Source organism: Pistacia vera, unplaced genomic scaffold (assembly GCF_008641045.1).
Source record: "Pistacia vera cultivar Batoury unplaced genomic scaffold, PisVer_v2 Contig84, whole genome shotgun sequence".
NCBI classification, from domain to species: domain Eukaryota; kingdom Viridiplantae; phylum Streptophyta; class Magnoliopsida; order Sapindales; family Anacardiaceae; genus Pistacia; species Pistacia vera.
The window spans coordinates 258,418-284,257 of NW_022196712.1; the positions used below are offsets into that span (position 1 = coordinate 258,418).

Sequence of the window (25,840 nt, forward strand, 5' to 3'; positions counted from 1 at the left end):
TTCACTCTTCGGTAGCCCCTTCTATTTGACAAAGTATTCCCGACTTGGAGGATGTCCCTTTCGTCGAATGACGTGATCGGCTAACACACACTCTACCTCTTTGTCGTAGAACTTGGTGTTGTCAAATGGTGCCCGTTTTGATTCTCCCCATCCCGGATCTTCTGCATCTTCATGGTATGGCTTCAAACAACTCACATGAAAGACCAGATGGAGTCTCAACCAAAAGGGCAATTCGAGCTTGTAGGATACATTACCAACCCTCTTGATTATGGGAAATGACCTTTCATATCTTCGGACAAGGACTTTTTGTAGTGGCCGGGTGGACTTGTGTTGTGATGGGAGGATTTTGACAAGTAGTAGATCCCCCATGTTGTACTCCACATGCCTCCGCTTCTTGTCCACCCACTTCTTCATCTTCTTGGTTGCTTTGTCAAGATACACCCGTGTGATATCGGCTTGCACATGCCATGACTTAGCAACTTTGAATTCCGCAGGGTTGGTCCCCTTATAACTTATACCTAAGGTGTGCGGCGTGAGTGGTTGTTGACCCATCACCATCTCGAATAGGCTTTTGTTGGTGGCTTCACTCCTCTGCAAATTATATGAGAATTAGGCTACATCAAGCAACTTTGCCCAATCAAGTTGGTTGGTGCTCACAAAGTGCCACGGATATATCTCTAGCAAAGCATTCACTCTCTCGGTCCGCTTGTCAGTTTGAGGGTGAAAGCTTGTGGAAAAGTGCAATGCCGACCCCATAAGCTTGAACAACTCGGTCCAAAATCTCTCTGTGAATCGATTATCTCGATCACTGATGATAGACTTCGGAAGGCCTCGATATTTCACCACATGCTTGAAAAATAGCTTGGTCGTGTCTTTCGTTGTACACTCCTTTGGTGCGGGGATGAAAGTGACATACTTTGACAACCTGTCCACCACAACAATAATGGTGCTAAACCCCTCAGATTTTGGCAAACACACTATGAAATCCATTGTGATGCTTTCCCACGATTTACTCAGTGTGGCTAAAGTCTCCAACAAACCTGCGAGGCTTTGGTGTTCCACTTTATCTTATTGGCACACAAGACAAGTTCTCACAAATTGCTCCACATTGTCCTGCATCTATGGCCAATAATAGGTTGTCTCCAATAGTGCTCAGGTGCACCTTTATTTGGGATGTCATGCCCATTTGGTGTCGTAAGACTCCTTAATCCCACAAATTTCCGCACTTTGGAACATACACCTTTCTCCCTTTGGTGTAAAAAAGGCCATCTTCTACCCAAAAGTGTTTGGTCTTGCCATCTTGAGCTAAGGAGATGAGTTGCTTGACCAATGTGTCATGCTAGTGACCCTCTTTTATGAGCTTGAGGAGATCCCCTTGTATGTTGCTTATGGCTGCAAACTCGGCCTTCTGACTCAATGCACCCGCCACCAAGTTGGCTTTCCCAGGCTTGTACTCTATCACATAGTCAAACTCGGCTAAGAAGTCTTGTCATCTAGCTTGCTTAGGGCTGAGTTTCTTCTAACTTTAGAAGTAACTTGTTGTCACATTGTCTGTCTTCACCAAGAACTTGGACCCAAGCAAAGCCAAGTGCATAGACAATACACCACGACGGTCATCTCTTTTTCTTGCACCATGTATCACTGCTCCGTATCATTAAGCTTTCAGCTTTCAAATGCTATGGGATGTTCATCTTGCATTAACACACCTCCAATAGCAAAGTTAGATGTATCAGTATGTACCTCAAAGGGTTGAGCATGGTTGGGTAATGCTACCACTGGCTCCATGATGGTCTTCTTCAAAGAGTCAAAGGCATGTTGGCGGTCAACCGTCCACTCCTATTTTGTGGTCTTCTTGAGCAAATCCATGAGTAGTGCGGCAATGGTGGAATAGCCTTTAATGAATCTCTGGTAGTAATTGACGAGGCCCAAGAAAGAGCGCAACTCGGTAACCTTTGTTGGGGCTTCTTACTCTGCAATAGCCTTCACCTTGGCTTCTTCCATGATGAGCTTCCCATCTATGATTTTGTGGCTGAGAAACTCTACCTCTGGCTTAGCAAACGAGCACTCCTCCCGCTTGACATACAACTCATTTTCTTGTAACACTCAAAAAATTGTTCGCAAGTGCTCGGCATGCTCCTCAAAAGTATTGTTGTACACCACAATGTTGTCGAGATAGACCACCACGAACCGATCAAGGTACGGATGGAAGATGTGGTTCATGATGGTGCAAAATGTGGCAGGGACATTGGTGAGGCCGAAAGGCATGACTTTGAACTCATAGCTCCATATCGCGTCACACATGCGGTTTTTGGCTCATCCCCTTCCGCAATCTGCACTTGGTAATACCCCGATCTCAAATCAAGCTCAGAGAAGTACTTGGTCTGTCCAAGTTGAACAAACAAATCGACAATTAGTGTAATAGGATATTTGTTTTTTATGGTTACCTTGTTGAGTGCCCGGTAGTCGATGCAAAGGCGAAGCGACCCATCATGCTTCTTTTGAAAGAGAACCGGAGCTCTATAGGGTGCTTTTGAAGGCTCAATAAATTCGGCTTCTAAGAGTTCCTTGAGTTGTCTACGCAACTCGTTTAATTCTTGTGGTGACATCCGGTATGGGGCTTTGGCAAGTGGTTTAGCTCCCTGGTCTAGCTCAAGCTTGTGGTCTACCTCTCTCCTAGGCGGTAGGCATTTCGGCAACTCGGGCAGCATGACATCCTTGTACTCTTTAAGGACTTAGGATATTTGCTTTGGGGGAGGTGTGGATACGTCGGCTCCATGGTATCCACACCTCCCCCATCTTCCAACTCATGCACCTTGGCGAGAAATGTCTCTTCTTTCTGCTTAAGTCCTTTCTCAATTTGCATTGCGGAGAGTTGGTTGCTTGGTGTGGCATTGCCCACCGTCAGAACCATGCATGAAACTCCCTCAAGGATGCACATAGAGTTGTATCGCAATAGGGGCACCGCATTGAATTGCCTGAGAAACTCCATGCCAAAAACAAGGTTAAAGTCATCTAAAGGTGCAACTGAAAATGTTATCTTGCCGCTTCATGTGCCAAGATGTGGCTCAACATTCCGAGCCACACCCCTAAGTGGTTTAGCTTCTAAATTCACCGTCTTGAGCCAGCAATCTGATTTTTCCACCTTGAGGCCTAACCGTCTTGTCTCGCTATCACTGATGAAGTTGTGGGAAGCACCCGTGTCCAATAAGGCTTGAACTTTCTTCCCATTGATGGTGGTTTCAACATGCATGAGAGACTTATCTTAAACTTTGGGTTGTGTGGACTTTACCTTCAAGGCATTGAGAAGTTGGAGGCACCCTATATTGGCGGTCTCGAATGCAGGTGTATCAAGTTGCCTCTCTTTGAACATGGTATTGAAGGCCTTGTGCTTGGGGCAATCCCGGATCCAATGATCCCCATGGCAAAGATAACAATTCTCCTGGCGCTTATATTCCTTCTTGCAATCCTTCCGCCATTCCTTCTTATGAGATGACTTGTCTCCCTTTTCTCGGTGGTGAGCTAGTTTGTCTCCCTTCCCTCCCCCACCTTTTTCGTAATCAGGCTTGCTATCTTTCTTCGGCTTGGATGGTTCGCCCTTACGAAACTCAACAAGGGTGTCAGCTTCAGTGAAAGCAATGGAGATGTTGGCAACTAGACGCCTTTGGAGCTCCCTTTGTGCCCAGGGTTGGAGCCCCTCCATAAAATTAAATAGCAAATCTTCGGAGTTCATATTATCAACTTGAAGCATCATTTTAGAGAACTCATCCACATACCTGGAAATAGGCCCTGTGTGCTTAAGCTCCCGCATTTTCTTCCGTGCTTCATATGCTACAGTGCCCGGATAGAATTGCTTCTTGATCTCACACTTGAGCAAGTCCCAAGTGTTGATGATGCACGTACCTTGTACAATCTCAGCATGCGTCTATTGCCACCACGTGATAACATGATCCTCAAGGTATCCGGTTGCAATGTTCACCCTCTCTTGCTCACTTTGGACACTAGTAGCTTCGAAGTACCTCTCCATGGATCATATAAAGTTCTCTAGCTCTTGGGCATCCTGCTTTCTACTATACTTCCACAGTCTTGGAATTTCGACCTTTGCGGGAGGTGTGGCATTGGTGACGACCTCGTTTGCCACCGCCTTCTTGCAAAAAGTCTAATCGCCCTTGCTTTCCTCTAGACTCGATTAGAGCTCTTCCACTTGAGCTTGTAATGCCCTAAGAGAGTCCAACAGCATGGATTAAAACTCCGCAAAAACTTGGTGCTTCTCGGCAACATCTTGGCAAAACTCTCCCATGGTTTCAACCGTGCCTTCCACATCGTCCATCTTTTGATCGAGGACGTCGAGGTGCTCCTTCACTTTGGCAACATTCACCTCGTTCAGCACACCCGTGCTTCCATGGAGGCCATCAAGTCCATGGACTTGTCCTTCCCTCCTCGAGAGTTCTTCTTGGAAGGATTGGGGTTAGGACTGGCCTCTCTCCCCCTTTGCTCTTCATAGCAAACTTCGAACGACATCTCACTCACAAGAGATGCTAGAAGAGATAACTCTTTACTAATAAGAGAATGCTTTACAATTCTTGGATGGTTTGGCCAAATGAAGGCCTTCTCTTTTCATAGTGGATGGAGCTTACAATAGACGGTCTAGATCTGGAGATTAGCTAACTCCAAAGTACCACCTACCAATTACCATCTACCAACTACCGCATTAATTACAAGAGTTTAACAAATACAAGAGTATTGTAGAAGGTTCAAGAGAACTCTAGAGTATCGGGGTGACGCACTCCAAGTGTTTGGTGGAATGCTTGAGAGGCGTCACACCTGGCATGATTCTTTTTAATATGCATATACCGCTCAGACCTTTTTTTACATAAAGCCCGATAAAGGGGAGTTGGAGTTGCAATATTGGACTGATGTTAAGTATGTGAAATTCATTGAATCAAATTCAAGCATACTTAATTTATAAATATTTTCAAAAATCTACTGTTGCAGCGAACTTCAATACATGAACACATGATGTTACCTATCTTGCATGCAATAGTTGACAGACTATATATGAGCCAAAAAAAAAAAAACCTGTCCATTAAGTACGAAAGACCAGAGTGTCCTCTAGTCAACATTAAGAAAAGTTAAAAAAAAAAGACAATGGTGACTTGGTGAAGAAGAAGCCACTCCACAATGAGGACAAGTCCATAGAAAACCAGCTGCCAGTTTTTAAATGTAGACTTTTCTAGTTTTAGTTTTTTAGTTTTTTAAGTTTTTGTTCACATGTTTGATTATATTGGCTATTTTATGAGGTCTCATTACCAGGTTGGAACGTGCAGCGGTCAACTCATATCTTCTTTTAGTTATTTTTAAATGTGAATTATGTGGACTTCTGCATATTTTATTTTCACCAAAATCTTAATTTATTGACTGAGTCTGATACTGGGTATTTTTTTATTTGTTTGCTCAAACTTTCTGATGTTGAAACTAATTGGTCATAGAAATTTTTATGACTTTTTCTCCAAGTTCCTATGCTGAAACTATTTTAATCAAGTTGTTGAATCTTATTGCATATGATATGTATTTTTATCTATATGTATCTCATTGGATCATTTGTTTATAATTCCTACAGCTTTAGTGTCCAGGCTGCTTGATATCCTTATTGGAAAATATTACTGGGTAATTCATTTTTCTTACCTTAACCTATTATCCTCTGTTTAGATTGATTCTTGATTGATAAATATAAGTATCTGAGGTTACTTTCCTCCTTTTTTGTGCTCTATTTTGCTCTCTAAATTTTGGTATTTTATTGATTGTGGGTACTTTTCTTTTCTCTGTTTCTTGTGAACTGTTTAATTGATTCTCCTTCTGAGGTGATTCAGGCTGTTTAATAGCTCATCTAAATTTTGATGAAAGAATAAAAGAAATTTTCTTAATCTTTTCTTGGAAAACCAAAATTTTGAATGGCTAATGAAACAGTCATAAGTGTTTGTTTACATAAAGGGGAGTTGCAATATTGGACTTATGTTAGGTATGTTGAATTCATGAATCAAATTCAAGCATACTTAATTTATAAATATTTTCAAAAATCTACTGTTGCAGTGAACTTCAATACATGAACACATGATGTTAACCTACTTGCATGCAATAGTTGACCATATATGAGCCAAAAAAAAAAAAAAAAAAAAAAAAAAAAAAAAAACTGTCCATGAAGTGTGAGAGACCAGAGTGTCCTCTAGTCAACATTAAGAAAAGAAAAAACAATGGAGACTTGGTGAGGAAGAAACCACTCACAATGAGGACAAATCCATAGAAAACCAGCTGCCAGTTTAAATGTAGACATTTTTTGTTTTTGTTTTGTTCTATTTTTGATTATATTAGCTATTTATGAGGTCTCATACCAGGTTAGTGCAGTGGTCAACTATATTTCTTTAATTCTTTTTAAATGTGATTATGTGGACTTCTGCAATCTTGTTTATTATTGACTGATTCTGATGCTGGGTATTGTTTTTATTTGTTTGCTCATACTTTCTGATGTTGAAACTAATTGGTCTTAGAAATTTTTTGACTTGTTCTCAAGTCCTATATTGAAACTAGTTTAATCAGTGTTGACTCTTACTGATATGATATGTTTTTTTTTCTATATTATCCATTGGATCATTGTTTATAATCCTACAGCTTTAGTGTCCAGGCTGCGCTTGATATCCTTATTGGAAATATTACTGGGTAATTCATTTTTCTTAGCTTAACCTATTATATTGATTCTTGATTGATAAATACAAGTATCTGAGATTGCTTTTCTTTTTTTTTTTTTTTGTGCTCTATTTTGCTCTCTAAATTTTGTTATTTTATTGTTGTGGGTACTTTTCTTTTCTCTGTTACTTGTGAATTGTTTAATTGAATCTCCTTCTGAGGTGATTCGGCTGTTTGATAGCTCATCTAAAGCATTTTGATGAAAGATAAAAATAACTTTCTTTTAATCTTTTCGAGGAAAACCAAATTTTGAATGGCTTATGAAACAGTCATTAAGTGGTTTTTCAAGTCCAAAGAAATTATGCCTGGGCTGTTGTGGCACATGTTTAATCTGCTGCTTGATATCTTTGTAGTGTTTATTGAAGTAGCTCTATGGAGGAGGGAGACAGCAATCAAGAAGATATTACTGAAGTAATTTTTTTTCACTTAATTTGTGTGCTTTTATCTTTCCATTCGTCTTAGTTACTGTATCTTATCTGCAATGTGGGTTTGTTCAGCTGATGGTCATACACCAATGCTATATCTCAATCACGTTGTGGATGGTTGTGTAGCCCGTATCGCCGCCAAGCTAGAAATGATGCAACCTTGCTCTAGTGTCAAGACAGGTGTATATATATATAAATATTTTCTTTTCTCAATTCTTCTTCTTTGTATGACCATGTAAATGTATATGCTCATATCCATATAATTGGCTTTAAATGTTTGGCATGAAGGATTGCATATAGTATGATCAAAGATGCAGGGATAGGGGCTTAATTACGCCAGGAAAGGTAGCATTGAAAATCCTCATTTCTAAAGTTGATTGTTAGGCTATCATAAAGATTATGCAAATTAACGTTACTTGTTAACTAATCAAGTAAGGTGCAATGACTTTAAAGAACGGTTTACCAACCTCAAACTAGTGGTGTACTTTGATAAATTTGAACATCAGTGGCACAAAATGTGCAACATGTGAACTAACAATTCCTTCTGGATGTGTTTTGAATGATATCTCCAAAGACTGTCCTTGTAGAGATTCCAGTGGCAACACTGGCATTGGAATAGCCTCCATTGCAGCAGCAAGGGGTTACAAGAGCATCATTATGCTGCCGTCAGAATGTAGTCTTGAGAGAAAAATTGTGCTGCGAGCTTTGGAGCTGAGTTATGTCTCTTCGATGTATCCTTGGGACTTGATGGGATCTTAAAAAAAGCTGAGGAGATAGTAAAAATACACCGAATGGTTATATGCTTAAGCAATTTGCAAATCCTGCCAACTGAGGTACTCTTTTGATTGATATCACAAAGTAGGTTGGTTAAAAAATATATGAATGTGTTTGGATCATTTGTGTAGATTCATTAGAAACCACTGGCCCAGAGATATGGAAAGACTCAGGAGGGAAAGTTGATGCCCTATCTCAGGGATAGGGATGGTGGTACAATATCCGGTGAGGGAGATTCTCAAAGAGAAGAACCCAAATTTTAGGTTATCTCTAGAGTATTGTCTGAGCATTTGTTGGAATTTTGTGAAAGAGAAAAAAATGTCTGAGTATTATACCAGTAGTTTTCTTTCATTATTTACTGTAGGTATATGTGTAGAACCATCTGAAAGTGCAATCTTAAAGGAGGACAACCTGGTGAGTTAACTATTGGAAAGATTTTGCATTCTTGCACAGATTGAATTCTATTTGGAAGACAGTTGTTTCCTTATTGTGTAAATTTTGTGGTGCAACCTTCATAGGAAAGCATCTGATCCAAGGCATTGGAGCTGGTTTCATTGCTGTACTTTGGATGTTAACATACTTGATGAAGTTATTCAGTAAGTCTTAAAATTAATTTCTTGCTTGTTTACTTTGAATTGGCATGCACAAGTTTATCTGCAGCACTAATATTATTTTTATTTTTGTATTTCTGGCAAAAACCCCTCACACTGAGATTACATCCTACATGAAACTCCTATTATTATCTCCCGTTCTAGTCATGGATCCGTGTAGGATCATAATAAAGTAGCAAATTGTGGTTATAAAGTCGGACTATTAGGCTACAATGGAGATCGAAGAGGTCTTTTGTTTAAGTTGACAAAGTTTTTGGTGACTTACTGCAATCTCCTAACTGTATCCAGCCCTCTAGCTAGGGGTAGAGCGCAAGGCTCTTAACCTTGTGGTCGTGGGTTCGAGCCCCACGGTGGGCGTATCTCCCAGCTTTTAAGTGTTGTTTTGCCTCTGGTTATGATAATCTGGTTTGATTTGAAGAATCGAGGGTCTTTTTTTTTTTTTTTTGGGATATTTCTTAATGTAGACTGGTTCATAGGATGGAACTTTTATAATAGTAGAGCAAAATGGATTGTACTTTGTAATTAGCTTTAAAGAACTATGAGTCCCTGCGATGGAGGCAGGAGCTTTTACATTAGTAGATCAAAATATTTCAATGTCATCTGTTACTGTGGAAATACCTGTAGTCTGAAGTATGGTAATTGCCGATACAACAATGTCAGCGGAGTTATATTTCTTCTCTTGACTTGTACTACTGCCGTGGCTTTTTCCAGATATCAAGCGAGGAAGCTATAGAAACCGCTAAGCTGCTTGCTCTGAAAGAGGGTTTATTGGTATGTTTACAGTTCTGAAATTGCTTCAAGTACTAGCAAGCATTCCATTTTTGTTAATCTCAGTTGAAGTACATTATATTTCTGATGCTAATTGTGGGGTTGTTTGGCAGGTAGGAATATCATCTGGGGCTGCTGCTGCTGCTGCTATAAAGTTGGCAAAGAGGCCTGAAAATACTGGGAAACTTTTTGTTGTAAGTTTTGATTTTGTTCTTTTACATTCAAAATATAGAAATCAGAATGTATTAGTATTTATCTGCTGCTTATTAGTATTTTGCATAGTTGTCTAAAATTCATAAGATATTCTGCTTATAACTTCAGTTGGGTCATAAAAAGCAAATTTAAGCAATATTAAGATACATCTGCACTTCAACAAACTAATAACATCAGATTGGCTGCCAAAAATTCTGGTCAAACTGGGGTTTAGTTCATCCGTTTTCCGGATTTGAACCTAACGCAATTATGCATTGCTGATACCTTGCCTAATAAACAAGCATTGTTTGAGGTGGACAAATGGCTAAACCCTTTCATAATCTGCATTATACTGCAGCTACCATTGAATTTGTTTGGGTTCATGTGCAGGTGATTTTTCCCAGTGGTGGAGAGCGTTATCTATCCACAGAGCTGTTTGATTCCATTAGACGTGAGGCAGAAAATATGACCAGTCATTGAGGAGTTAATCAAATTCAAAAACTACATTACATCTTTATAAACTTCACTGTATTCTGTATTCAACAAAAATAAATTGTGATCTTAATAAATTCGATGTGATTCAAGTTTCGAAACTATTTGTTAGCCTTTGGAGCATTGTCAGTTACAGTTACAAACTATTTCTTAGTGAGTTTGAAGTGTAAATTTTGAAGAAAATACGAATATTTATACCTGAGAAATTTTATTTATATTCTTAGATGAAGAATCCACCGTTTAATTATCTCTTAAAAAGACTTCAATGATAGGTTAGCTTAAAGGCCAAAAATTTGGAATTTTTAAGTACTCTTTCCAGGAGATATTGAGATGTGCAAATTTGACTTGATTTCTGAATAAACCTAAAAAACCTTCTGCAAGATATCTACATTGGAAGGAGACTAACATTGGAGGTAAAGGTTATTAAGTTTTATGAAATTTGTTAGAGTCCCACACCGACTAAGCACGCTTAAGCTTATTGGTTTATAAGAGGGGGTAATCCTCCTATTCAACAAGGTCTTATTAGGTGAGGAGTTAAACCCGCCTCAAATTCTATCATGGTATCAGAGTCCAAGTTTAGAGTCACTACCCTTATTAGTAACTGATGAAGGACTTGAATTCAGTTACTTTTGATAATACACCTAAAAGTTTATATCGAACTATTCGACCACTCAAAGATAGTTTGGGTCAAAATTAATTACATCTTCCAACATTTAGTCTAAAGTTTCAACCTACAAGATTATATTAAATATTAGATTCTGGTATATCTTTATGTAACAATAGGATTTAAATAATGTAAATTGGAAGGTTCAAACAAGATATGACAGTTCCTTTCAACATGTGAGAAAAATGTACTTCCCATGGAATGGATTGAGTAGACCAATTTGTCTAGTAGTCAATTCTTTGAGCAAGAGAATAAGACAATATACTGAGGAGGATCTTGTCAAAGTATTAGAGATCCTTTCACGAAATTGATCTATTTTATTGTTTTATGCTTAGTAATTTGGCAGAGAAAATAATTCATTACTGCTAACCAGGTCACCATCATATCATCTTTGGTATTTTTATTGTCAATATATGGACTTGTACATGACCTGTGACCAAAATCTGCATATTGGTGTTTGATAATTCTGTTATTTTTTGGTCAAACTTTGTTTTATTTGGATTGTTGCGTTTACTGGGTAGTTAACCTTTTTTTGATATTGTATTTCTGGTATGCAATGTTTTGCCATTTGATAATTTGCTTGTAGTCCTGCATATTCTTATTGTTTCCACTACTTGCTTGTCGGAAATAATGATCTCGGTATTGCAAATTTGTAATGTTAGCTTTAGCTTTAGTTATACGATTCTGAATACAAGCTTTTGGGATTTTGTTGCTATACGGTTGGCCAAGAGGCCTGAAAATGCTGCAGGGAAGTTCCTTGTTGTAAGTGTAATCATTTTTAGTTGATATAAGAAATCAAATGGTATATCACTTTGGTTATATGTTGCTTAGTTTAAACCGTAGTTGAGAATTATTTGAAAGGTGCTTCGGCTGACCACTCAAATATGCCACACATTTAACACACTATGATTTTACATGTCATCCCTTCTGTGTAACTAAAAGAGGAAGTGAATCACATTGAAGTTGTATATAAACATTCATAATAGTTCAACTACCTCTAGATGGTCGAGTGGTTTGATAGAGACTCTTTGATTTATTACTCAAGAGGTCTTGAATTCGAGTCCCTCATCGATTGTTAATAGGGGTAAACCACTAGAGTTTTTATTAGTCTAGTAGTTTCAGGGTCCCATGAAATTAATTGAAGTATGCGTAAGTTGAAGCAGACACCCTGGTCATTAAAAAAAAAAAAAAATCATGCGTCTTAATTAGTTTCTATAATCTGATGGATTGTTTTCTTGATTTCTTAATTTTCTCTTTAAATTTTCTAATTTTATTTGTAAATTTCAATTCATCTAAACGTTCTTAAAGAGAATTTTTGACAACCAACCATCTTTGTATTTAATAGAAAACCGAGAGCAATTTTCTTTCTTCATTATTGGTAGAATTGAATCCAACCAGTGTTTTTGCATTCCAAAAATGTCTCTTTATCTGACCTTAACCTGATTTATATAGCCAAACTTGAGTCCCTTATTCATTATACTCTAATAAAGCATGACTAGATAAACAGGCATGGTGATGGGTGTACTAATGGCAAAAAATTGTTGGTCAGTTCATACTCATTAAGCGACATTAACCTTGCCATTTCTTCGGCTACCTGCGCAAGTTGTTTTCCCCAGTGCTGGAGAGCGTTATCTATCTACAGTGATGTTTGACTCCATTAGGTGCTAAGCAGAACCAACGACAATTGATTGAGATGTGTATGGGCCAAAAATTATATTGGGCCTAACGAGGTCTAATAACAAAATAAACATATTACGGTCCAGTGCAATAACCTAATTCCGATTGAACCTACGATTAAATCCAACTTGTGAACTGACCACTTCATGACTTGGGTTATTCTACAAACTAAACTAAATTGGGTTCTAGCCCATTAGCCCACATCAGTCCCAAAATATGAATCAAAGTTCTATCTACTTTTCACTTCAATCAAGATCCAAGATCTCACTCGAATTGGTAGTCCTGACTAAATAATGGCAAGTCACAAGATTTCCTTCCTAATTCGAACTTCTCTACTTAGTAAGGCTTAGGACTCCAGCCTTTTTGGTTCACTATATAAACAAAGGTCAGTTCTCTTATTATTCATTCAGAAATCACCAATAGTGTTAGCTCCTAAATTCTTGCTCTTAAGAATCACCGTTTTTCCTCGCCGTGAAGCTTAGTTTTGACTAACTTCACCACCCTCAGCCATGACAAAGTTGTGCTTTGGCCACTTTGTGTCAGTCTAGCCCTAGCCACATTATTATGGTAAACCCTTCCCATTCTCAACCCTCACTACATACCTTTAACCGTGCTGACTTGAGCGTCGGAGTGCTTACGACAAACACCACATTGGTTTCCCTCGAGCCTTCACGTTCCTTTATTCTCTTTGTGCAGGTGCATCAGATTGTCAGTGGCTCGCTTCTCACAAGATCCGTCCTTTCCGAATCAACCTTAGATTTTATCGTCTACAGTTTGGCGCACCATGGGGCCATGACAATCTTTTGACTATCAACGACCTACTTTGTTTGCTCCCATTTCGTTCACTTAGCCATCATGACTACAAGCATCGACACACCCTCGCCTGATGTAGCGGATCAGATCGCCACCCTCATTGCATTGGTACAAGAGAACAATGACAAATGCAAAACCTTGGAGTTAGAGTAGATGCCCTAGAGCCAATCAATTATTATAAGATTGACTCTATAATAAATGTTTATTCATCAATAAAAGACATATTCTTCTATATCGTGTAAATCATACTTATATGTAATGATATATGTCCTCAGGATAGTAGAACCGTGATGAGGGTATCAAGTGTTTCAAATCTTGATAGTGAGAACCTTATTATCACATATGGTGGCCATTCTAGAAACGTCCATAGCCCTAGTATTATTCTAATCAAAGACACAAATAATACGGTAAGGTTGTCATAGCGTTGAACGACCGTGTCGAAAGGTGACTGATCTCACTTGTCAAGGTTATTTGCCGACAACCTGGTGCAATGCATGGATGCTTACTGGAGGCAAGTTCATTGAACAAACCCACTGGAGGATTCCATATGGATGGTAACCCTAGTGTCTATGGAATAATTCCTCTAACGGATGGCGGTGCATGTGATCCTTAGACTTGAGATCACCAGAATGCCTTGTGCACCAGTTTGTGTAGTTTGACACTAGCCCAACGTAGTTCTATTCAAAGCTATCAATACGGTAGTGATTGACTACATTGAGAAGTGTATCGAGACTATGGTAGATCGACAAAGGATTCATCACTCTTGGGTACGAGAGAAGTTATCTTATTGGGTAATTCAGTAAATGACAATGACATTAAATCTGTGGCCACAGTGGGATTGAGTTGTTACTCAATCCAATTTAATATTCTTATCAGTGGTCTAATAACTGAATACAAACATGTTGAGAATATTTGAGGTTGACACTATTTATGTACCTTAGCCTCGATGAGATAATAGATGATGAAAAGATTTGATTGCACAATAACCATACTGTTGACAAGCTGTAATTTCGCTGAATCCGAATCTATCGGGTGGCTATGACGCCTTGCTAAGGGCCAATCTTGGTCTGTGTATAGTGAGACGATTAATTGGAGTTAATCGCGATGCTACTCACTGCCGATATGATGATGAGCCTACGGGTCACACACTTACAAGACAATTTAAGAATCAGTCTATAAGAGGGGTATTTTCGTCTTTTAAGACAAAATGGTATTTTGGTAATCTCACAGTGCAATTAAATTTGCTGAGATTGTTGCTTATGTTTAATTTTAATATCAATATTAAAATTAGTGAGATTATATTTGAATATATATTAATTTGTATATTTAAATAAATTTTTATTAAATTAAACGTTAATGTGTGTATATATATATTAATTGATGTTAATAATAATAATAATTTAAATTTAAAATACCAATTATACGGTGTTTGGTTGCAAGGGTGAGTTTGTGTTGGTGCACATGGCTATTCCTTAATGGAATAGGGTTTTAATTAGTTGCACTATGTAAGTGCAACTTAAATTAAAACATCATAGGAACTTAAAAAAAAAAGAAAACCCTAGCCACCCAAAGCTCTCTCTCACGTTTTCACTCTTTAGTAAAAAAAATTCTTTTTCTCTTGATCTTCCTTGATTCTTGAAGCCCTTGGTTATTCTAGCAAAATAATCAAGGGTTCTACGGATTGTCTTCATGTGGACAGCGTGAGTGCGTTTCTACGTTGAATCGAGTAGCGAAATAAGATCCAAAGATATTTGGAGGAGCCTCCAAACGTGCGTAAGTGTTCTAGATTGGGTTGTTTATTTTACACAGATATGTTTTTATACGTTTTAAGTTTATGCATGTAAACAATATAATATGCGCTTGGATTTTGGGATGTGTAAGTGATCTTTTTCGTTTTAAAATATGTTTTTCCACTGCGTGAAGACGGTCACTTACCAACACTTGGAACCTAAGAATGCTGCCATCCGGGCGGAAAACCAAGCCCTCTAAAAGAAGGTAAATCAATTATACTCCCTCGATTTCCCCTTGGGTCAACAACACGCCTCAAGGTCTCACATCCCGATCCATCACTATTCATAACCCCTGATCATGGAACCCTAATAAGCCAATCCCATCTCCATTCGGCCACAAATACTACCATTACACCTCTATCCAAACCGACTCACATTGAGTCGACTCAACCCATCAACACCCTCATAGCCACTGAGTCACTTATCCAAACAACCCCGCTCCAATAGTATAAGCTAAACAGGCCTTTTACCTTCACACAGACTTATCCAGTCGGTTTGGCCTTCACTCATCTGGTTAGCTCCGCCTTCACTCATTCAGCCAGCTCTGCTTCCACTCATCCAATCGGCTCAACTTCTGTCATCCGATTGTCTCGGCCTCTACTCTAGTAGTCGGCTCGGCCTCAACTTTACTCAGTCGACTAGGTCTCACTTGGCCGCAACTTAGAGAGTGGGGACACTGCCTCACATGGCCTCACTCAGCCTCACACAACCTCACTTGGCCTCACATAGCCTCATTTAGCCTTGCGTGGCCTCACTTGGCTGCAACTAAGAGAGTGGGGAACTTCTTAGTTGGCTCATCCTCAAGACTCCTACTCGAAGTCTCTTCAAAAGAGTCATTCGACTCTTCCCCACTCGATTCCTCTTCGCTTTGCTCTTCTCCGCTCAACTTGGCTCTTTCCCAAGGGTTCCACTGCTCTTCCTGAGTCATTCAAATTTTCCCCACTCGACTCCTATTCGTTTCGCTATTCTCTGCTTGGCTCGACTCTTCCCCAAGGCTTCCACTCCTCTTCCTAAGTCATTCAAATGTCCCCTACTCGGCTTCTCTTCGCTTTGCTCTACTTCGCTCAGCTTGGCTCAACCTTAAGGCTTTTACTCATCTCTAAAAGAGTCATTTGACTCTTCCCCACTTGGTTCCTCTTCGCTTGGCTCAACTCATCTCTAAGGCTTCCACTCGTCTTAAAAAAAGACTCGACTCTTCGCAACTCGGCTTGGGTTGGCTCATCCCTAGGACACTCACTCGTTGGAGTATCCTCTTCAGAAGAGTCACTCGACTCTTCGCGACTCAACTCGGCTCATCCCCAAGATGCCTGCTCATTGAAGTCTCTTCTTCAGAAGAGTCACTTGACTCTTCGCTGCTTGGTTCAGCTCATCCCCAAAAAGCCCGCTCATTCAAGTCTCCTCTTCAGAAGAGTCACTCAACTCTTTGTTACTTGGTTTAGCTCATCCCCAAGATGCACGCTCGTTGAAGTCTTCTCTTCAGAAGAGTACTCGACTCTTCATTACTCGATTTGGCTTATCCCTATGACGCCCACTCGTTGAAGTCTCCTCTTTAGAAGAGTCACTTGACTCTTTGAGACTCAACTCCACAGAGATAATTAGTCAACAAAGTGCAACTCGACTCCACACCTAGTCGACCAAGTGCCACTCGACTCCATGCCCAGTCGACCAAGCACCACTAGACTCTACTCCTAAGGTAGAGTCCTACGACTGTACAATGGGGGACAAGCTAATGCTGGCACATACCCGTCCATCTCTCATCCTAGCTGGCTCTATATCGAAGTACGAATCAACTCAACTCTCACTCAGCTATTCATCAAAGTCCATACTCTACCTTACGAGTCGGCCCTACATCAATTTTACATCAAATTTCGTTTCGGCTCATCTCAGCTCAGCTATTTATTGAAATCCGGCTTTACATTACGATATGGCTCGACCTCGGCTCTACATCGACGTCCGACTCAGCTCAACTTGACTTTCTCTCGACTTAATGTCGAGTGAGACCACACTCTCAAGGGACTACCCCACCTAATGAGCCCTTGACTCTCATTTGACAAAGCAACTCGACACCATGTCGAGCCGAGCGTCAAGGCCTAGATCACAACTCTTTGGTCTCCACGCTCCACTTGATAGGACATGTCGAGTGGAACTCCAACATTCTATCCAACATGACATTTATTAAGACAGAGTGCATACATCCTCCACTCCAAAGGGTCCTGCACCCCACTAGACAAAGCATGTCGAGCCGACTACTCCATCTTCATTCAACTGCTCCATCCTTAGCTGACTCAAACCCGAATCAGCGTCAAATGTACATCCTCTTCATAAAAAGCATGAAAGAGATGAGATGACTTACCCTCCTAGAGGCACTGCTTCACTCGTTCAACACCTACATCTAACTCAAATTGCTCTCTAAAGTTAAGAAGCCTTTTAACTTAGAGGGTGAGGGACAAATTATAGATGCAAAAATCTGTATTGGACCCTTGACAGGTCCAATAACAAAAGGCTTTATGCCAAAGGCCCAACTTCGGTTGGCCTAATAGCAAAAGGCTCAACACTAAGGCCTAACTCTGGTTGGCCCTATAACAAAAGGCTCCATGCCAATGCCCAACTCTAGTTGATCCAATAACATATGGCTTCATGCCATGACCCAACTTCAGTTGGGCTTATGCCAAAAGCCCAACTCCGGTTGGCCTAAAAGCTTAAGGCTCAATACCATAACCCAACTCCACATGGGTCCATATCAAAACTCATCTTGTGAGAGGACCATCCAGCAAGATGACTTATTTTGTAAGAAGGATTGCTCTATGAGTCGGCCCAATCTACGAGTTGGTCCACACCATAAGTCAGCCTACTCCATGAGTTAGGCTTTTCTATAAGATAAGTTGCCTTAGGCTCGAGCCCATCAGTCTACACTTATTCCACAATATGATTCTAGTCTTATACAAATCCTAGTTCATCCAAGACTCCTAGTCTTACATTAACTAATACTCATAATCCTACTGGATTGGTACTACGAGTTTCCTGTTTACTCAAACTCCTACTATGAGAACATCTAGTTCTACAAGGACTCAACCCCTTTGAGTCCTTTGTAAAAGCAAAGGTCAAGCCTCTCATTATGGATGGAATCACAATCCCTTCTCTAGCTTACAAAGTTCTTGCTCCCAAGAACCACCGCCTTTGCCCTTGTAGCAGTAACAAGCGCTTCGAGTCAAACCATCCTCGAGAAGACGTCAAGTCATTCATATTATGTCTACGATTAATTGAATCTACTCTCTAAGCTAAATACCCTTTAACTTAGAGAATGGGGGACAACTGTATGGGCCAAAAATCGTATTCGGCCTAACAAGGTCCAATAACAAAATAAACTTATTACGGCCTAATGCCTTAACCAGATTCCAGTTGGGCCTACGCTTAAATCCGCCTTATGAACTGACCACTCTATGAGTTGGGTTATCCTACAAGTTAAGTTAAATAAGGTTCCAACACATTATTCCAAATCATCCTCAAAATAGGAATCAGAGTCCTATCTACTTTCCACTTTAGTCAAGATCCAAGATCTTACTCGAATTGGTAGTCTTGATCAGATAAAGACAAGTCACAAGACTTCCTTCCTAATTCGAACTCCTCTACTTAGTAGGACTTAAAGTCCTATTAGGATTCCAACCTTCTTGGTTCACTATATAAACAGAGGTCAGCCTTCTCATTATTCATTCAGAAATCACCCATAGCGTTAGCTCCTAAATTCTTGCTCTCAAGAATCATCGTCTTTCCTCACCGTAAAGCTTAGTTCTGACTAACTTCACCACCCTCAGCCACTGCAAAGCTATCCTCCGGCCACTTTGTGTTAGTCTAGCCCTAGCCACATTATTACGGTAAACCTTTCCCGCTCTCAGCCCTGACTAAATACCTTCAACCATGCTGACGGCAGACACCACACCAGTGTCCCCCGAGCCTTCACATTCCTTTATTCTCTTTATGCAGGTCCATCAGATTGTCAGTGACTCGCTTCTCACAAGATTCATCCTTTCTGAATCAACCGTAGATTTTACCGCCTACAAGATGCTATTCAAGTGTAGAAAGTATTACCTTCCCTTTGATGTCCACTGCTTGAAATAAGCAGTCCTTGTATTTTGTATTGTGAACTAGAACAAACACGTTCATACAAAATAAGATTGTATCAATTTAGAGGTCCGAAAATTGTTTTGACAATTTAAGTTGTTGGGGCTGGCAGTGTGCACAATAAGGACGGTAGCTGGCTTTTCTATCTACACATTGTACTTGCGGAATTTTTCTAATAAAAGTCTATTTAGATAGTCCTGGAATCTAAGGCTCTGTTTGGTTGGTTTTTAGGAATACTATTATTAATATTCCCAAAAAAGTTAAACAGTAAAATGCCCAAAAACTCACAATATTATCCAATATTATTCAACTTTTTTTACACCCCCCTAAATTTGTTAATTTAATTAAATACCCCTAAATATTTTTTTTCGAAATTGCAAAAACACCCCTAAACCCACATTATACCAGATTCCGGCCATCACTGTCAGAAGTTGGTCGAAATCTGATATAATGGCGCACTACCAGCTGAATCTGGCTGGTAGTGCGCCGATCTAGTGGATCTAGCTGTAGATCTGGCCTTTGCCGGCCAGATCCACCGTGGATCTGGCCGGCAAAGGCCATATCGGCGCATGACTGGCAAGATCCAACCATTCATGCGTCGATACGGCGACTCCGGCCACCCTCCGACAGTGGTGGCCGGCTGTGATTATTCAATGGGTGGATTGGGGGTGTTTTTGTTAACTTTCAAAGTTTTGTTATAGGGGTGTTTAGTAAATAAACAAATATAGGAGGTATTTTTATTAATTTCCAAATCTTACATCGTAATACCCGTCCAATTCAACTTTTTTTAACTTTTTTTAAAAACTTTTCTAAAAACTGCAAAAAAGTGAACTAAACGGAACTAAACATTCTCTGCTACCACAAATTATGACGTACGCTCTCCCACTTGGACAGACCTTGGGCGGGTGCACCTCCCCTGTGCAGTGAAGGCCACCAACCTAGGCTTTGGGCCTTTCTGATCAACCAAAGACCCTGTCTTCGTAAGTATGTTCTAACGGAGGGCTCAGCTCCTTGTTTAAAATATTTATAAATTATGTTTCTTAGGGAGGCGGTTACATGCGATTCTTTTAGCATGTTTAAGACATGGATGGAGCTACTGGTTAACTTTTCAAAACACTAATTTATTAGATGATTCCGCTTATCCATGCCCATAAACTTGAGGATCTGACTTTTTACTTTTTTTTTTTTTTTTTTTACATAAAGAGTTGTAATATTTAACTTTGTTAGAGCATCTCACAGGACTCTTTAAATAACATAAACTATTTATTATAAAGAATTTATTCATAGAAAAAAGAGTTAGATTCTTTATTCTTTAAATATAAATTAAAGAGTAAATTTGACTCTTTACATTTAGAGAGTCAAATTTCACTCTTTATCCAAATTTTAAATAATAAATTATAAGTTTTTATGTATTTTATTTATGATTTATCTCTCATATTAAGTCTTTTTCTTGAAAAAACATATTCTCTGTTCTAAAATTTAAAGAGTTTATTAGATTTGAATAAAATTTTTGTTCTTTATATTTAAAAATCAATAAAAATACTTTCTATTTATATGAAATATTCTCTTTAAAATAAAGAGCATCATAAGAGATGCTCCTAATAGGTGAAATTCATTGAATCAAATTCAAACATACTTAATTTATAAATATTTTAAAAAATTTGCTGTTGCAGTAAACTTCAATACAAGAACACAATTGATGTTACTTATCTTGCATGCAGCAGTTGACTATATATGAGCCAAAAAAACATAGGTCTAATTAGTCATTACCATGTTAGTGCAGTGGTCAATTATATCTTCTTTAAATCCGTGGGACCAGGTGAGTACAGTGGTCAATTCATATCTTCTTTCAATCCGTGGGACCAGGTGAGTACAGCGGTCAATTCATATCTTCTTTAAATCCGTAGGACCAGGTTAGTGCAGTGGTCAATTCATATCTTCTTTAAATTCTTTTTAAAAGTGTGATATGTCCTTGTTTTGATAAGCATAAATGAATAAACATTCAAGGATTGGAACAACCCGCCTACAATCTACATTCACAGATAAGATAAGTCTACTATAATATCTTAAATTAATTCTCCCTTGTTTGTGCTCTAATTTGCTCTCTAAATTTTGGTGCTTTATTGATTGTGGGTACTTTTCTTTTCTCTGTTTCTTGTGAATTGTTTAATTGATCCTCCTTCAGAGGTGATTCAGGCTGTTTGATAGCTCATCTAAAGCATTTTTTATGAAAGAATAAAAGAAATTTTCTTAATCTTTTCTAGGAGAACCTAATGAAACAGTCATTAAGTGTTTGTTTCAAGTCCAAAGAAATTTATGCCTTGGCTGTTGCGGCACATGTTTAATCTGCTGCTTGATATCTTTTGTAGTGTTTATTGAAGTAGCTCCATGGAGGAGAAGACAGCAATCAAGAAAGATATTACTGAAGTAATTTTTATTCACTTAACTTGTGTGCTCTCTATCTTTCCATTTGTCTTCAATTGCCGTAATCTCATCTGCAATGTGGGTTTGTTCAGCTGATAGGCAATACTCCAATGGTATATCTCAATCATGTTGTGGATGGTTGTGTAGCCCGTATTGCCGCCAAGCTAGAAATGATGCAACCTTGCTCTAGTGTCAAAGACAGGTGTATATATATATAAAAAAAATATTTTCTTTTTCTCAATTCATCTTCTTTGTATGACCATGTAAATGTATATGCTCATATCCATATATTTGGCTTTAAATGTTTGGCATGAAGGATTGCATATAATATGATCAAAGATGCAGAGGATAGGGGCTTAATTACGCCAGGAAAGGTATGCATTAAAAATCCTTCATTTCTAAAGTTGATTTGTTAGGCTAATCATAAAGATTATGCAAAATGTATTTTTGATAAATATGAACATCATGAGTAGCTCAAAACGTGCAAAATGTGAACTAACAAACTTCCTTCTGGATGTGTTTCAATGAAATTCTGCAAAGACTGTCCTTGTAGAGGTTACCACTGGCAACACTGGCATTGGAATGGCCTCCATTGCAGCAACAAGGGGTTACAAACTCATCATTATGATGCCGTCAGTATGTAGTCTTGAGAGAAAAATTGTGCTGCGAGCTTTTGGAGCTGAGTTATATCTCTTTGATGAATCCTTGGGATTTGAGGAAATGTTTAAAAAAGCTGTGGAGATGGTAAATAATATACCGAATGGTTATACCCTTAAGCAACATGCAAATCCTGCCAATCCTGAGGTACTCTCTTGATTGATATCACAAAGTTGGTTGGTTGAAGAATATATGAATGTGTTTGTGATCATTTGTGTAGATTCATTATGAAACCACTGGCCCGGAGATATGGAAAGACTCAGGAGGGAAAGTTGACGCCCTTATTTCAGCGGTAGGGACTGGTGGTACAGCATCCGGTGCAGGGAGATTCCTAAAAGAGAAGAACCCAAATATTAAGGTTATCTTGAGAGTATTATTTGAGCACTTGTTTGAATTTTATGATAGAGAAAAAGATTTCCTGATTATTTATGCCAATGGTTTTCCTTTTCATTATTTACTTGTAGGTATATGGTGTAGAACCATCTGAAAGTGCAATCTTAAATGGAGGACAACCTGGTGAATTAACTGTTGGAAAGATTTTGCATTCTTGTACAGATTTTGAATTCCTATTTTGAAGACAGTCGTTTCCTGATTGTGTAAATTTTGTGGTGCAACCTTTTATAGGAAAGCATCTAATCCAAGGCATTGGAGCTGGTTTCATTGCTGATACTTTGGATGTTAACATACTTGATGAAGTTATTCCAGTAAGTCTTAAAATCGATTTCTTGCTTGTTTACTTTGAATTGGCATGCACAATTTTATCTGCTAGCACTACATTTATGTTTATTTTTGAATTTCTGGAAAAAAAACCCTCACAATGAGATTTCATCATACATGAAACTCCTAGTATTATCTCCGGTGCTTGTCATGGATCCAGTGTAGGATCAATATAAGGTAGCAAATTGTGGTTATGAAGTCGGACTCTTAGGCTCCAATGGAGATTGAAGGAACAAGTTGATCAAAGTTTTTCTCTGACTTACAGCAAATCTCCTAACTTGTATTCAGCCCGTCTAGCTCAGTCGGTAGAGCTCATAGGATGGAACTTTTAGAATTGTAGAGCAAAACATAGGATTGTACTCTGTAATTATGCTTTAAAGAACTATAAGTGCCTTGCGATGGAGGCATGGAGCTTTTACAATAGTAGATCAAAATATATAGTTCAAGGCTTGCTACTCATTTTTACTGTCAAAATACCTATAGTCTGAAGTATAGTAAATTGCCTTGCCGACACAACAATGTCAGTAGGAATTATATTCTCTTCTCTTGACTTGTACTACTGCCGTGACTTTTTCCAGATATCAAGCGAGGAAGCTATAGAAACCGCTAAGCTGCTTGCTCTGAAAGAGGGTTTGTTGGTATGTTAACATTTCCGAAACTACTTCAAGTACTACCACTCAATTTTTGTTATCCAATCCGATTACATATCTCAGTTGAAGTACAATGCTAATTGTGGGATTCTTTGGCAGGTAGGAATATCATCTGGGGCTGCCGCAGCTGCTGCTATAAAGTTGGCAAAGAGGCCTGAAAATACTGGGAAACTTTTTGTTGTAAGTCTTGATTTTGTTCATTTACATTCAAAACAAAGAAATCAGAATGTATCTGTATTTATCTACTGTTTATTAGTATTTTGCATAGTAGTCTAAAATTCATAAGATATTCTGCCTATAACTTCAGTTGGGTCATAAAAAGCAAATTTAAGCAATATTAAGATACATCTGCACTTCAGCAAACTAATAACATCAGATTGGCTGCCAAAAGTTCTGGTCAAACTGGGTTTTAGTTCATCCGTTTTTCGGATTTGAACCTAACACAATTATGCATTGCTGATAACCGTGCCTCATAAACAGGCATTGTTTTGAGGTGGACTAATGGAATCTGCATCATACTACAGTAACCATTGAATTTGTTTGGGTTCATGTGCAGGTGATTTTCCCCAGTAGTGGAGAGCGTTATCTATCCACAGTGCTGTTTGATTCCATTAGACGCGAGGTAGAAAATATGACCAGTCATTGAGGAGTTGAACAAATTCACAAACTATATTACATTCTTATAAACTTGCCTGTATTCTGTATTCAATAAAAATAAATTGTGGTGATCTTAATAAATTGGAGCGTTATCAGTTACCAGTTACAATTTAACAACTTCAGAAAAAAACATGTTTTAATCCAGGCATTAATCATAATAAACGTGTCTTAATCCTTGTGATCAGTTTGATAGGGGCCGCGCGCACGCAGGCCCCCGCTACCACAAAATATGACGTAGGCTCTGCCGCTTGGGCAGACCTTAGGCGGGTACACCTCCTAAGTGCAATGGAGGCCACCAACCTAGGCCATAGGCCTTTTTGATCACCCAAAGGCCTCGTCCAGGTAAGTATGTTTTAACAGTGGGCTAACCTCTTTTCTTGTACATGTAAACCTTTTAACAGCCGTTTGTAACAGATCGATGTGGGATTATGGAAAGTTCTTCTGTCATTCGCTATTCTTCTGGATTTTCATCACTTACGGGGCCATCAATGTCATCAAGAGAAAGAGATTTCGGACAACTCTTGTCTACCGCACAACCCTCTACCAAAGGAGTTAATTTATCTCTTTTCTTAGCGAGTTTGAAGTGTAAATTTTGAAGAAAATACGAATAATTATACCACAGATATGTTGCTTAGTTTAAACCGTAGTTGAGAATCCCTTGAAAGGTGGTTCGACTGACCACTCATTATGCCACGCATTTTACACACTATGATTTTACATGTCATCCCTTCTCTGAAACTAAAAGAGGAAGTGAAATCACATTGAACTTATATATAAACATTTATAATAATTCAACTACTTTTAGGTGGTCGAATGATTCGATAGAGACTCTTGGATATATTACTAAAGAAATCTTGAGTTCGAATTGCTAATAGAGGTAGTCACTGAAGGTTTTATCTATCCAGTAGTTTCAAGTTTCATAGAATTAGTTGAGGTGCGCATAAACTGATCCGAACACCACGGTTATTAAAAAAAAAAAGCATGCGTCTTAATTGTTTTCTAATTTAATCTGCGAATTAGCTCTTTTTGTCGGTGTAAAACTAATATTCAATTCATCTAAATGTTCTTAAAGAGAATTTTTGACGGTAAACAATCTTTGTATTTAATAGAAAAGCGAGAGTAATTTTCTTTCTTCATTATTGGTATAATTGGATCCAACCAGTGTTTTTGCACCTTAACCTGATTTATATAGCCAAACTTGAGTCCCTTATTCATTATGCATTAATGAAGCATGACTAGATAAGCAGGCTTGGTGTCGGGTGTTGTAATGGCAAAAAAATTGTTGGTCAGTTCATAATCTGTATTCATTAAGCGACATTAAACTTGCCATTTCGTTATCTTTCTACAGTGATGTTTGACTTCATTAGGCATGAAGCAGTATCAATGACAGTTGATTGAGATGCTAACTCTAGTGTAGAAAGGATTACCTTCCCTTTGATCGCCACTGCCTGAAATGAAAGAGTCCTTGTTTTAAGTATTGTGAACTAGAACAAACACGTTCATACACAGTAAGACTGGATCAATTAGAGGTCCAAAAATTGTTTCGACTATTTAAGTTGTTGGGGCTGACAGTGTGCACAATAAGGATGGTGGCTGGCTTTTTTATACTTATAAAGAAATTTTACAAAGATCTTTATACAAAGTGATGTAGTAAAAAATGAATAGAAGAGTG

The 25,840-nt window shown here is 38.6% G+C and overlaps 1 protein-coding gene, 2 non-coding genes and 1 pseudogene across 5 annotated transcripts; 2 read left to right on the forward strand and 2 right to left on the reverse strand.

Moving 5' to 3' along the window:
- Positions 1-6,991: 6,991 nt before the first annotated feature.
- LOC116118237 lies at positions 6,992-10,215 on the forward strand (annotated as a pseudogene).
- Positions 7,236-24,935, forward strand: LOC116118259 (cysteine synthase-like). 3 transcript variants are annotated; one of them, XM_031404222.1, is made up of 12 exons: positions 21,081-21,490; positions 21,580-21,689; positions 21,804-21,861; positions 22,028-22,291; positions 22,365-22,502; positions 22,609-22,660; positions 22,769-22,848; positions 23,440-23,499; positions 23,611-23,691; positions 24,068-24,133; positions 24,354-24,510; positions 24,583-24,935. In XM_031404222.1, the coding sequence occupies exons 1-11, from the start codon at positions 21,452-21,454 to the stop codon at positions 24,399-24,401; spliced, it is 996 nt and encodes a 331-aa protein (XP_031260082.1). In that variant the 5' UTR covers positions 21,081-21,451; the 3' UTR covers positions 24,402-24,510; positions 24,583-24,935. The 3 variants fall into 3 exon arrangements, with proteins under 3 accessions (XP_031260084.1, XP_031260082.1, XP_031260083.1); XM_031404224.1 differs by lacking the exons at positions 21,081-21,490; positions 21,580-21,689 and adding an exon at positions 7,236-7,343; XM_031404223.1 differs by lacking the exons at positions 24,354-24,510; positions 24,583-24,935 and having other exon boundaries at positions 21,083-21,490; positions 24,068-24,338.
- LOC116118278 lies at positions 19,888-20,051 on the reverse strand. Its single transcript, XR_004126132.1, has one exon. It is a non-coding gene; the product is annotated as a U1 spliceosomal RNA (small nuclear RNA).
- On the reverse strand, positions 24,358-24,518 carry LOC116118281. The gene has a single exon (XR_004126135.1). It is a non-coding gene; the product is annotated as a U1 spliceosomal RNA (small nuclear RNA).
- Positions 24,936-25,840: the final 905 nt, after the last annotated feature.

Coding starts and splice junctions, on each gene's coding strand:
- LOC116118259 (XM_031404222.1), top strand. CDS start 21,452: ATGGAGGAGAAGACAGCAATCAAGAAAGATATTACTGAA. Junction 22,503..22,608: donor AGAAGAACCCAAATATTAAG/GTTATCTTGAGA, acceptor ATTTACTTGTAG/GTATATGGTGTAGAACCATC. Junction 22,661..22,768: donor CTTAAATGGAGGACAACCTG/GTGAATTAACTG, acceptor AACCTTTTATAG/GAAAGCATCTAATCCAAGGC.